This window comes from Phodopus roborovskii, unplaced genomic scaffold, assembly GCF_943737965.1.
Source record: "Phodopus roborovskii unplaced genomic scaffold, PHOROB, whole genome shotgun sequence".
NCBI classification, from domain to species: Eukaryota; Metazoa; Chordata; class Mammalia; order Rodentia; family Cricetidae; genus Phodopus; species Phodopus roborovskii.
This window is the reverse complement of record NW_026126549.1, coordinates 22888578-22902181: the sequence shown is the minus strand read 5'-3', so window position 1 is coordinate 22902181 and position 13604 is coordinate 22888578. Positions and strand designations below refer to the sequence as shown.

Sequence of the window (13604 nt, the reverse complement as noted above, 5' to 3'; positions counted from 1 at the left end):
AGGACAACTTGTAGGAGTTTGTCCTTTTCTTCCATCATGTGGGGCCAAGAGACTGCCAGCCTTGGTGCAAGTATCTTTGCCCAGTGAGCCATCCTACCTTCCCAACTCCAATCATCATACAACTTGCCAACGACTATATGCAAAGGAAATGCCATTAGAGTTAATTTAAAAATTAACAGGAATGTAGAGGAGCAAGTCTCCAAATTGTCTAGTCCAATTTTCTATTAGTAAACCAGTTTTGATCTAATATCAATTATGTATATCATTTTCCTTATAAACAATATGTTTATACAATCATTAGTCAGTAATGTCTCATGGTATAATAAACACAGTTTGAAAATTATGTAATAGATCATTCATTGTCTCAAGGCTACATACATCTAAATTTTCTATTTTCTGTTGAGTTTATATTGTTTTGTTTTCATTTTTTTGAGGCAGGGTCTTACTGTGTAGCCCTGTTTGACTTTGAACTTATAACAATCCTCCTGATTTGGCATCCTGAATGCTGTGGCTACAATCATGGCCATCATAACCAGTACATTTACTGCTGATTAAACATTCCAGTTTCTAAAGTATAACTGATACCTCCAACAACAACACTGGAATTCACACATACTTGGCAAGTTGTTTCTCAGCATCTGCACACAGCTCCAGAAGTCCCATCAGCACAGCAGACACATCCATGTAAGGCTCCCACACAGTGAACCCTCGCCCAATCAGGTCAATGGCAGTTCTCCGGATGGTGCTATGAGGAGGAAGTTTGGGACTTGGTGGCTGTAGCAGAAGAAATGTCAGTGCCTTACCTAAAAACAAAACAAAACAAACAAACAAAAAAAATCAGAATATTAGTATACTTTGAAAATATTAATTTTTCCCAAAAAAAGGGTTTGAACAATGAAACCATGAAAGATTTTGAACTTATACTTTGTTAAGCCTAAGAAAAAACTTAGGCTACAGTATTTTATAACATATCCTCAAGTGCTTCATTATATAAAAATTATATGTAAGTACATATTTCTACATTAAAACATGAGTGGCGTAGCTGCCAATACTCCTTTCAACTCAGCATCACAAATTAAAGATGATTCAAATAATGCAATGTAGGATTTTAACATTTCTAACCTTTCTATTGTATCTAACATAAGTCATGGGCAAACGTGTTTATCAGGAAGACTTGTCTGTAGAGGAAATACCAGTAAAGGGGCCACAGAAGGCACCATGTGAGATGCGAGGTTTGAGACATTTGTTTCCCCACTCTGGTACATTTATAATAACATTCTTCACACAAGTTTATTATATAAGTATAAAAACAGCATAATATAATTTCTAAATGTGACCAAGTAATCTAGCTTTGGATGTACAGTTTTCTTTTTATGTTGAAGGTTGAGCCCAGTGACAGTTTGTTCCTTCATGGTCAGTGACCATTAACTGCAAAGGCCCATTCACTTCAAAAGGCATTTTGACATTCAAACAGAAAACCACTAGAAATCATGGGAATTTTACTTATTTATTTAGGGTTTTTTTTTTTTCATTTATTTTTTGTTTGTTTTTTGAGATGCTCTCTGTCAGACCCCCAACTGCCCATATTAGAACTCACTATGTAGACTCAGCTGGCCTCAAAGGCACATTTTTTTGGTCTCTCTGCCTCCCAGGTGATGGAATTAAAAGCATATGCCACAACCTGAGGCTAAGAGAACTCATTTTGAATAGCTTCTTTGCTTCTTCTCTGGAGGGAAAGATTCAAAGCAGTCCCTGAATCATAAAACAAGCAATCTTCTGAGAAAGAGAAGCACAAGTGTCAGGCGCACACAGCGGGCTAACCACACTTCTCTAGCTTCTAGAGACTGCCACATCAGTTACTCACTGAGCCTTGGTGTCCTTGTCTATGAAGCAGTGGCAACGATGGCTTTCTCTGATGAAAAGTACAAGTGTGGATTGTGCCTATGCTACAGAATGTATTGCCCAGCCAATTACCCTGGTGTGCAGGGTTCACGAAGAACAGGTTCAGTTAGTCTCTGCTTTGCTGTCTAAAATGGCCTCCTTCCTTCCTCTCCTTATTTATTTATTGTGTGTCAGAGACAACTTCTGGGAGATGGTTTTCTCCTACTATGTGAGTACCGGGAATCAAATTCGAGAGATCTCGCTTGAAAGTAAGTGCTTTTACCTGCTGAGCCATCTCATTGGCCTAATCCATCCATTTTCTAAAAAGAACATGGTGTATAAACTGTAATATATCTGGCACAAAAATTAATTTAATCTTAAGTAGTTAAGTATTGGGTAGAATGGTTTGAAATGGAGGTGAGAAGGAAAAGTTCCATAAGTCTGAGTCTATGTATACAGGCGGTTCTGAACTTCTCATTCACAGAACCCTTCAAGAATCTATTGGAATGAATGAATGAACAAATAAATAAATAAATAAAAGTGTATGCATACAATATAAATTTATTTAGTTATAAAGGAAAATGAAATCATGACATTTTCAGGAAAATGGATAGAAATGGGAAGTATGTTAAATGGAGTAACTCATTCAGAAAAACAAATACCACGTATCTTTCATATGCAGATCTTAGATTTTGATTTTTCATACACATTTCTAGGGATGTGGGTGGAACCTATAAAACTAAAAAAGAAAACTAAAGTAGGAAAAAGATGTTATTGAGAGGTGGGAGAGTTAACAGATCACATGTGACTTGATAGCTCCTGTCTGTTAAGCCTGAGAGCCTGAGTTTATTGCCTTGGCTGTCTTCTGACTCTGTCTCTATGTTGTAGCATGGCATGCTCTCACCTACACACAATAAATAAACAACAGGGTAGCTATGCAAGACCAGCAGAGGTGAATCAGCAGGACAGGGGAAAGAAACGGGAAAGGAGTATCAGCAAAATACAAAGAACATACGAAAATGCCACAGCAAAGCCAATATTTTACTAATAAAAAACATATTAAAAATACATATACATGCATACATATATAAAACTGCAGAATGCCAAAGCATTTCCCCTAGAACCCTACATACATAGACACAAACACCAATTCTGTGTCTGAATGACAAAGCAGCTGTGACCATGGGTTCACTACTCATGCGTGAAACTAAAAAAGTATACTCAGAAGGTCTATAAATACTTCATATGGGATTTATGAATTTACCCATGTTCAACCATGTCAATGAACTAGTAAACCTTTATGCTTTGCTTTCAGAACAAAGAATGAACACATTTCTTTAAAAAAAAAAAAGTAATCCACTATTCTCTACACTTTGGCCATTTTTTTTTTCTTCAAACATTTCTGCTCTTTCTCTTTTCCTCTGTTAATTGTGCCAGCCACTTGAAGGCAGGAACTGTGTTTCTTGTAACTCTCTGCATCTTCTGACTTCATCAGCACAGTACACACTAGTGCCTATCATGGAATTCACATTTGCCTCTACTGCATGCACATTTCTAATGCAGCCCCTGATGCAGCAAGTCAGAATGCTGTACAAAATGACAAGAAAACTGTCACCTTCCTGTGTGTTTTCAAGAAGTTGTAGAAGGTGCAGATAGATAAATCCATCCCGCTGTTCTCTGGAGACGTCCTGAAGCACCAGCAGAAATGGCTTCCAATCTTAGCACTAGGACTCCCTAAGTCAAAGAGGAATAAGTTTCCTAGAAACAATGTGTTGAACATTTCAGTGTCATCTGACCTCACTGTAGACATAACATGTGTTATGGAAGTTTGTCTATGTTGTAGCCCAGTGTCCAATGGAGTCAGGTGTTGGTTTGAGAGGCAAGGTCACATTCAGCTGGTCAGAATGGAGCATAGAGTTACCTGGCAGACTCGAGAGATGCTTCCAGGATGAAGAAGTTGTGTGGCCTTTTCAACTGGGGAAGTATGGTTTACTGTGTTCAACTGTGGCTGTGTGTTTTATGGTTCTTTGTGATTATCTCAGGGTTTTAGCATTAATATTTATCCCCAAGTTTTATTTTATAATAGATGGTAAAAGAAATTGCATTATCTGGTACCCAACATGGGGTGCCATTTGTGTGCAGAGTTTTCTGTTCTGTCAGTCAGCTCTGTCCCACCAGCTGGCTCCCAATTAACCACACAGATACTTCGTATCAATTATAAATGCTTGGCTGGTAGCTTTTACAGTTAAAAGTAATATTCTGCAGCATAAACAAATATAACACATCTTTGCCTAGTTAAAGTAATATTCCATAATACTGTTAAACAGCAATATTGGCATCAATGCCCTAAAGGAATTTTAAGTAGGAATAAGCTAATCAGAGGTAAAGGTAAATGGAAGAAAACAGTCCAAGCAAAGCAAAATGCAGCAAAATCTGGGAATTACACCGAGCTTTGTATAAACAGCAAAAGGGTATGCAGCAAGCAATTTCTGCCACTCCCCTTTCTTCATTTTTTTCTACTGAACCAATCTAATGATTAAAGGCAGGCAGTACTCATGTTAAGCACATAGTCTGCACTGACTGTAAACTAAGTATTTAACAAACAACATACTACAACACACTGCCTGTTTTTATTTTTACTTATGCATACAGGTGTGGTGCTGTATGTGTGCTGTGTTTATGCAGTATAGTCAACCAATCCTGTATGTGTGTAGCATACGTATTTTTCTAATGTTCTTATCAGACAAAAAAAAAAAAAAAAACTTAAACAGTTCTAAATTTCCCCAAATATAATTCTCTAAACTTTACTGGCTTGTGGTACTTGAAACTGCTATGCACAGCCACTTTGACAGATTTAATGTCGTGAAGAACTACAAAGAAATTCTTTCTCTATGACTCAGAAATATTTAGTCATACTGTCCACCGGCTCTGAACTACACACATCAAGGGGCGCTACCTCAACTCAACACAAACTAAGTTTATACAATAATTTGTACAATCTGGAGCCAAAGCCGGGGTTAAATGATGGAACTGTAAATTTTCCCTACCTGTGAGTGAGTGGTATAGATGGTGACAGTGTTATAGTGAGAATTCAGCACTCAGCTTGTCACCATCACCTCTGTGGAGTCGAAGGTACAAGCACACTGCCAAGTTCTGACAGATGCTGAACCCAGGAGAACAAAATAAAAGCTGAACACACAAAAGCCCAGCACTGGATAAATCACAATTAACTCTGAGCCTCTGGCTGTTGAGAAAATTCTGTCTACATGCAGCCAACGGTAATGTCAATAGCTAATATGTTAGTGTTATTTTACTTCATTTCTTATTTTTTGAAGGATGGCAACTTTAATCTGAATGGTTTCTAAAAGTGCTATAAGAGAGCAATGGCGCAAGAAAATGTTCACACTTTGCTCTAACAGTAAAACACTAAAACAGAGAAAAGGGCTGAGACAGATAGCAAAGTAAAGCCCTTACAAGCTGTGGTTAAAAGGGGTTAGGAAGCATTGTGCTAAGGCTCACTCACTGCTTTGCTTTGTCACAAGGAACAGTATTCAATCATAAATTAGCAAAACAAACAAGCAAAAACCAAATCAACAACAACAAAAACAAAAATTACCCAACAGTGCTTAATTATTTTGTAATATCTCCCTAGTTACAAAGGCTTTTCAAAAATAAATATATGAATAATAGCACAGAGGCACATGAATGCATTTGTGCTATAATGATATTACAGAAAATGTTTAATGAATTTGCATTCTGAAACATGTATTTATCACAAAGGACACAGACTCAATTTATTAAACAATGTACTTAATATTACAAGAAAACGCTTTATTAGCTGAAAAGAACTATAGCTGTACACTTGTATGAGCATCGTGTATAATTTTCATCACTATTTTTTTGATGACGTCTATATACTACTGTTTCAATTTCCTCACGGACTCTACCTCGACAGTGAGACTTCACATCACAAATACAACAATCATGTAGAAAAGCAGGCTTTTTGGGTTCACATAGGACACAAACAACCCACAGAGTCACCCACCTGCTAGACATAGTAGCACAACACAATCATTATATTTATTTTCCACAGTTCTATCCAGTTTGTATAGAATGTCACTCAACAAGAAAAGATCTCATAGAAGTATGAAACCAGTGATATTTTGCCCAGCCTCTCATTTGTGGCTTTTAAAAAATCCTTTCATTGTAATTTTGTCTAAGGTTAATCATCCTTTCTTATTTGAAACCTGAAGACCTCATAGGACTCTCGTGGTTACCCAAGCCAAGTCTAGGTCAAGAACTCACTATCATAAACCCTCTAGCAATCAGCTCCTTGTCATCAGAGGATGGATTTACTGGATAAGTATAGGCTGCAGAAGAAGGAAGAACAATGTAAGAGAGGGGAGGAGGCATCAAGTTCAGAACAACTCTGGGTTTTATGATCATCGATTCTGGTGGGAAAATATTAGCTAGAAAGAAAAGATTTAAGAATTAGAAATGTAAACAGAAGTTAGCCCCAATCAGACTTGAACAAGGAAAAACTAAATAGCATTTTCTTACTGGTTTAAAACACCATAGCAATACAGAGAATTTTCCTATGTGGCCTCAGAGACTGTGCACGGAAGGAAACATAAATAGTGATCTCAGCTCTGCTCATTCCAATACCAGGCAATAGTCTTAGTCACAACAGCCTCATTCAGCAGACTTGGAATCATGGATGCTAAACAACCACTAACTATCCTTGGTTCTAAATAGCAGAGAAGGAAAAAGGGTCATATTTTTTAAATACTTTAATTAATAGCTCAATTACAGGGAAATTCCCTAGGGAAAGAATATTATATACACTTTAAACCAAATGAATTTATTATGATTTATGCCATTACAATGAGTGCAAAATGAATAAATAATGATTGGCCACTTATTTCAAAGTGTAACCTAGTAAATGAAACCTTTTCCTACTTGCTATGTCCATCAAAAAACAGGGATGGCAGAGTGCCAAGAGAATTCTATTTCTTTGCTTCATACAGGTACTTGATTTGATTAAAAATGATTCTAATATATGTTATTTGTAAGTATGGAATAATTAGGAAACACTTTTATAACTGTGCTGGTGGCACAGGCCTTTAACTTCCAGACTTAGGAAGCAGAGACAGGATGACTTCTGTTAGTTCCAGGCCAGAGATACATAATAAGACTTTGTTTCAACAACAAACAAATAAGCAAACAATGAACAACACCTGCATTCCCGGGCAGTGTAAAAAATTAAGCCATCATTTCTTTTGATTAAAAAAAAAATACAAAAAAAACTGTTAAGTTAGAGAACTAACAGGTATATTTTAAAACTCAGCCTTGTATTAGTCTAACCAAAATAGTCCTAGTTTAAAATAATTACTTGTTTCCTTCCTTTGTAACTCTAGGATACAAAGTACAAATTTTTTTCTCTCATCTTACTGAAGGTCAAAATAAGAGTTGCATCACACGGGGAAATTCAGTCTCATTTTGCTTTGGTATAACCCATTTTGGATTAACAGACTAAGATATGAGATAGACTGGCCATCCTACAAACAAAAAGATAATTGCTCAGTGCACATGGCCTTCTACCAAAAAGAAGAAGAAAGTGCCAACAGTTGGGTAGGTTTGGTTAGCAATGAAGTGTTTATGAGATCAGAGACCTGTAACAATCTACAATCCACAGAATATCGACCAATCCAAATACTTCCTTGTTCTCTTCTCAGCAGGTGAAGGGCAACTGAAAGGCTCACCAATGACAGGGCAGGAAAACTAAGGCCAGAGTTACAAATCTGGAAACCATCCATTTATATACCTAAAGAATGAGCATGCATATAAAAGAATTTTTAAATACAAAAACAGTGTAATTGGCCAAAGAGGTGCGAGAAGATGGTGTCTCAGAAACCAAGAGAAGTAGGCTGAGGGAGTATCTACCCCTCTATGTGGAACAAGCTCCCTCCAAATGATAGACAGACTGTGAAGACTCCCCATGGAAGGCCTCACCCTCCCTGGGAAGCAGAAAGGGGGTGGGATGGGAGTTAGTGGGGGGAACAGGGGAGGACAGGAGGGTGCGGGGAACTGGGATTGACATGTAAAACAAGCTTGTTTTAAATTTAAATAAAAAAAAAGAAGTAGTAGTAGTAGTAGTTATTGTTGTTGTTTCAGGCTCTTATAGAGCTAGAATTGTCAAGTGTGATGAAGAGACTGACACAAAGACTAAACGTGATAATGGGATTTGCAACTGTGTAAGTTACTGGTGATATTAATAAGGTTTCAATAGACAGGTAGAAAATCACGAAGCAGCATCAGTAAATAATGGTAGCTGAGAAAGTTACCGAGATGAATATAGTCAGAATTTTAGTATAGAATGTATACACGTATCCAAATGAAAGTATTTTTACTTCCTATGAGAGTAATTCCCACGATTGCTGATAATACTCTGTGTCCATGGAACCTACTACTGGTAGAGAATGATGGGAAAGGTACAAGTACTTCCGTTTTATGTTCTATGCACACTTTTTATGAGCCCTCTATGGGTCTGATTATCTGTTAGGATCAGAGTGGGGTTCTAGCCTTTAATACAGAGGATGGCTTTCCCAAGACGCAATTCCCTTGTTTGTCTCACTTTACCCAGGTTTGGTTCCCATAGGACTTGTCATTTCAGTGCCATTAAACATCTGGTGGAGAGGACTTGTCAATTAAATCCCAGGGTTCGGAAGTTACACTCAATCTGAGGAACACGGTTCTTTTGTCTACTCATACAACTGTAATGCTTAAGAACCCAACCATAACTCAAAAGGACGAGAAACTGGAGAGATGGTTCAGTGCTTAAGGATTCTTGTTGGTCTTGTAGAGGATCCAGGTTTGACTCCCAGGCTCTACCTGGTGTCTCACAGCCATTGTAACTCCAGTTCCAGGCAGATTCAGCGTTTCCAAATCCCTCTTGTGACTTCCACAAGCTCTGGGCACATACAAGAAGCCCATGCATCTATTCGGGCAAAACAGTCATACACCCGAAACAAAATTTGAAAGATATAAAATAAAAAGCCACATGAAACCAAGCAAGAACCATCTATTAATGTTAACCAAAGGTGAGGGCAAAAATCCACAAGAAAAGTGGAAAGAAGTGAAATACTCCATTATCACCTCACAGTTGTACTTTCTTTTAAATAATTGAATCAAGATAATTAAGAAAGTCATACAATCATTGTAAGATAAATCTCAGAGCAGTCTCATGATGACACCATAAGAGAAGAATAAAATCTTATGAAATATTACTTGGTCTCCTTTTCTACTAACAGTAAAGCCTGAGCTGGAACAAAGAACTGCATGCAGGTTAGCCTTTCACAGACACATGGTGGGAGATCACCAAGGCTGTACACACAACATCTGTTACAGGCAGACTGAAGTCAGCATACAAGCACACTCAGAATTGTTCTGGGTACCGGGAAAAGGACAAATGCCAGCCTTCTCCATGCATGCACTTTAAACAGCCCCCTTTCTACACATTCATTTCAATGAATGTGAATAAGGGGTTGGGGAAGATGGGCAAACAAAAGTCACTTGGCTGCCCGTTTCTCAGTCTGGACATCTTTGTTTAAGCTTTGACTTGGCTTAAATGAACGAATTAATATTGACAAAAACATCAACTAAGCTAATGAGTTGTTAGTTAAAGCAATAAACATGTCACATTAGAGTCAGCGCAGTAAAGAGGTAATTAGCCCTGGGAAGGCCCTGCTGATTGGAGCTGTTGAAATCCTCTGCTCTTAACCTTTGAGTCCATTATCTAACTAGAAGTGGTGGCTATGTTAATGGGAACGCTCCAGTAAACACCAGCTCCCTACTCGGTCCACCTCACTGCTCTAGGATACAAAGGGTGTCCGTGTGTTTACCAGACTTCTGGGAAAATCTAAACAGGGCATAGGTATTAATGTTCAAATAGAGAAGGTCAAATACATTTTTAAAATATTCAGGTTTCTCTGAAGCTGTAACAAAGAAAAAGTCATGTCAATCTCAAAAATACTTGAAGCAACCAATATCACAGACTAAAAATCCTAGATGATGATTTACCTCATTTAAGAAGAAATGTCCCCCTCCCCCAACATTACTTCTAGAGTCTGTTGCTTCCAGGCCTTAGAGCCAGTCCTCTAAAATGCTTCTGCTGGACCTGCTCACTCATTTTACTGAGTTAGCTTCCCGATGGTTAAAACTAGTAGTTCAGCCCGCGCTGGGAAAAATCATAATGTAGGATGACAAAAGCTGATATAGTTGTAATTCCAGAGTCTATCATATGAATAAAACCCCATCGTCTAGTTTAGTGGCACTTTCCTGAAATAAAGCAAGATCATGGGGAAAGAACAACTGAAATCATATAATATTTATATGAATTTCTAAAAACATTATCAAAAATACATCTTGAGATTGCTTCTCACAGTATAAACAGGCAACTCTGAAGCAGACACTATTATGTGTGCACATACATAAACAGACTGATAATACATTGTTGAGAGATGGGCATTTTGCCTTGGGAAATCTGTTTTAATTTTGATCACAAAAGCAAACAGGGACCTTACATGTGAAACTCACATTACCATTGCTGTTTACTTTGTGCGTTTAATGCTATTTCCTTTTACAGAGGATAAAGACATTGCATCCTTACTTGGTGACAGCTGATGAAAGCAAGGGTTTGATGGGCAGTTGACTGAAGTGTATGTAAGTGTGGTGTGTGCGTGCATGTTAGAGTAACAGAGACCACTGAACATTTACTATACAGTAAATCAATATGTGCTATCTTTTCAGGCTGAGTAATTTTGGAAGGGACAGGAAGCAATTAGATGCTTCATACTGTATTGGCTAATATATAATTTTAATGGTAAAAACAATTTTTTTCAAATATAGCTCTTTTTCACTAAACTTGTAAAACAGCTATATACAGATTAACAGTTAGTTCTTCAACATAACCAAAAATCACCACAAGCCAGTGTTCTTTTTTAATAGACATGAAGGAAGTGACACTGTAAATCAAACTAAGAAATTTGTTTTTCTGTTATTTTACTATCATTGACATTTAAGTAAAACCTGAAACAGGCTATAGTACTTGCTTGTTACACACACACACACACACACACCACACATAACACACACACACACACACACACACACACACACACACACGCATGCATACACAAATCCAAATCCTTCTAAATCACCTGGGATCAGTAATAAAAAACAAGACCACCAAAATATTGTTAAGGCTTTATATCCATGTATGGATTTAACTTGATACCATCAAATCATTTGTCCATATATAGGAATGTATAACAGAACACTACTGCTTCATCATTTTAGCTATTTTCACAGACTTGTGAATGAGACATAGCACCTAGCCATAGTTTAAAATGTCAGGGTAAGGGTACATTGTTCCATGAAAATCACAATGTCCCTCAGGCAACTGAAGTATGTTCTCTCGTGCCACACCTTCCTCCTCAACCTGCTTCCAATTAAAAGAAAAATCATACCTTTCTCCCTGCTAGTGAGAATATTGTGGTAAATGTAGAAGGCTCTAAGGTGAGTGGGGGTGAGCGGTGGTTTACAAACCTTTTCAATGATTTGGATGAACCCACTTGAGTAAGATAATGCATGGCTGCAAACAGAGGGCAGGCTTTTCTAGATCACACTCCTCTCCTTCCATCACCTCATCTTAATTATTTAGACTATTTTTATTTTCTTTAACCATAGGCATGATCACTGTAATTATACTCACGTTTCAAAGTGGAGTTTTTAAAAAGTGCAAAACTTAATTGTATTCTAACCCTTTTTAAGTCGCCATAAACCATTTTAGCAAACAATAAGGAAAAATAAAAAGGACCACAGAATGGAAGGAATGATGCTCAAGAGAAATCTGTCTTTGCTCCTTGACTGGTAGGCAGCAGGGTAGTGCTGCTGTGTAATGATGGGTGCTAGGTCATTTAATTCTGAAAATAGTTTTTTGAGGAATATAATACTAGTTTCATTTTCTTTGGGGGGAGGTGATAAAAAATTGTTGCCAGAAACTATAAACAACACAGTATTGGTACTGCTAGAATGAATGAAGCTTCTTGACTCGGAACCCTAAGTCCTGTCCAAATTAGGTTCATTGCTTATACAAAAACATATTATCTAGGTAATATCCTGCAATGTGGATGTTATCTGCAAAAGGGTTTTATGATTGAAACTTTGGATGAAATACACCATGATGTCCATCAGAACTCCTCCAGGATGCTGAAGGCTGTTCACCAGAAACCCTACTGCATTAGCACATCCAAACAAGGCAGAAAAAAGCAGCAAATATCACAAGGATGGGTTTCCAGCTTGCACCTTATTAACTCTGGCCTAGTTAAAGTGAGCTAGAATGCCATTTTTCTTCCTTTCAAAATCTGTAGAGGGTGAATCAAATGTGAAAATGAGATCAATTCTGCTCTGAGACAGTAAAGGAGCTCAGCACGAGCCCTGTTTCAGTTATGGAAAGAATCTAACTGTACCAGTCAAGTGCACACTCAGAAAACTCTTACAGGGACAGGAAAAAGAGCAAGTGAACCCCCAAAAGCCTCAAGGAGATTTCATGGTTACAGAGAGGAACAAAAACCCTGCAAACAGCACACTATCCACTGCAGGGATAGCACATGCTCCACCTGCACAGACAGCACACTGTCCACCTGTGTACATGCCACATATACCCACTATATCCACCTGTGTACATGCCACACTATATCCACCTGTGTACATGCCACACTATCCATCTGTGTAGATGTCACACATAGCACACTGTCCACCTGCGTAGATACTGCACAGACAGCACATACAACACATTGTCCACCTATGTAGATACAGCCCACTGTCCACCTGTGTAGATACTGCACAGACAGCACACTGTCCATCTGTGTAGATTCTGCACAAACAACACACTATCCACCTGTGTAGATGCTATAATCTGAAAGTCTCTGTCCTATAGAGTTCCTATGCTGAAATCAAAATACCCCATGTAAAAGTGTTAGCAATTAGAGGCTTTGGGAGGAGATTATGTCATTAGTACTCTTATTAAATAGGCCTCAAATAACTTGTTCATCCTTTCTAGCACATAATGATATAGATCAGAAAATGCCATCAATGAGATACAAGTCCTTATAATATACCAAGCCTTCTGGAACTTTGATGGTGGGCTTTATACTTTCCAAAACTGTGAATAATAAATTCATGTGGTTTAAAAAATGATCTACTCTTGGCTTCCTTCTCTCTAGCACCTTGAGTTACTTTGCAACAAATCCCATTTATAAATATTTCATCATGTCTGTCTTAAAGATTGAGACATTAAAAAAAAAAAAAAAACCAACCCACAGGACTATTATCACGTCTGGAATAACAATCAATTCTTTAAATTAGTCAAATAGGGCTGCAATTGTATCCATTTTTTCTGCCCCCCCCCCAAGTCTGCTTCTCCTTCACTACTTATTTACACTAATATAATGCAAATCCCTTTTACATTTTTTAATTTATACTTTGATGATCCTCTACCTACTGTCAAGTCCCATATACCATGGAGTTTTCTTAAGTCTGGCTCTGATGATCACATGCCTCCAACAGTGTTTCAAATGCTCTGATCCCTGTATTCCTACAAAGTAGCAGAGCAGATTCCATCTGGAGAATGATGTACTTCCAGCAGAAGTAAGGATACTGTC

The 13604-nt window shown here is 37.8% G+C and overlaps 1 protein-coding gene across 2 annotated transcripts in view; it reads right to left on the bottom strand.

Annotated features, from left to right (window-relative positions):
• Wdr7 (WD repeat domain 7) overlaps nucleotides 1-13604 on the bottom strand; it is a 233874-nt gene that overhangs the window by 72594 nt on the left and 147676 nt on the right. For both annotated transcript variants that reach the window (XM_051201101.1, XM_051201102.1), the window contains one exon: nucleotides 617-803. In XM_051201101.1, the coding sequence (XP_051057058.1) occupies nucleotides 617-803 (187 nt within the window). The remainder of the gene's footprint in view (nucleotides 1-616; nucleotides 804-13604) is intronic.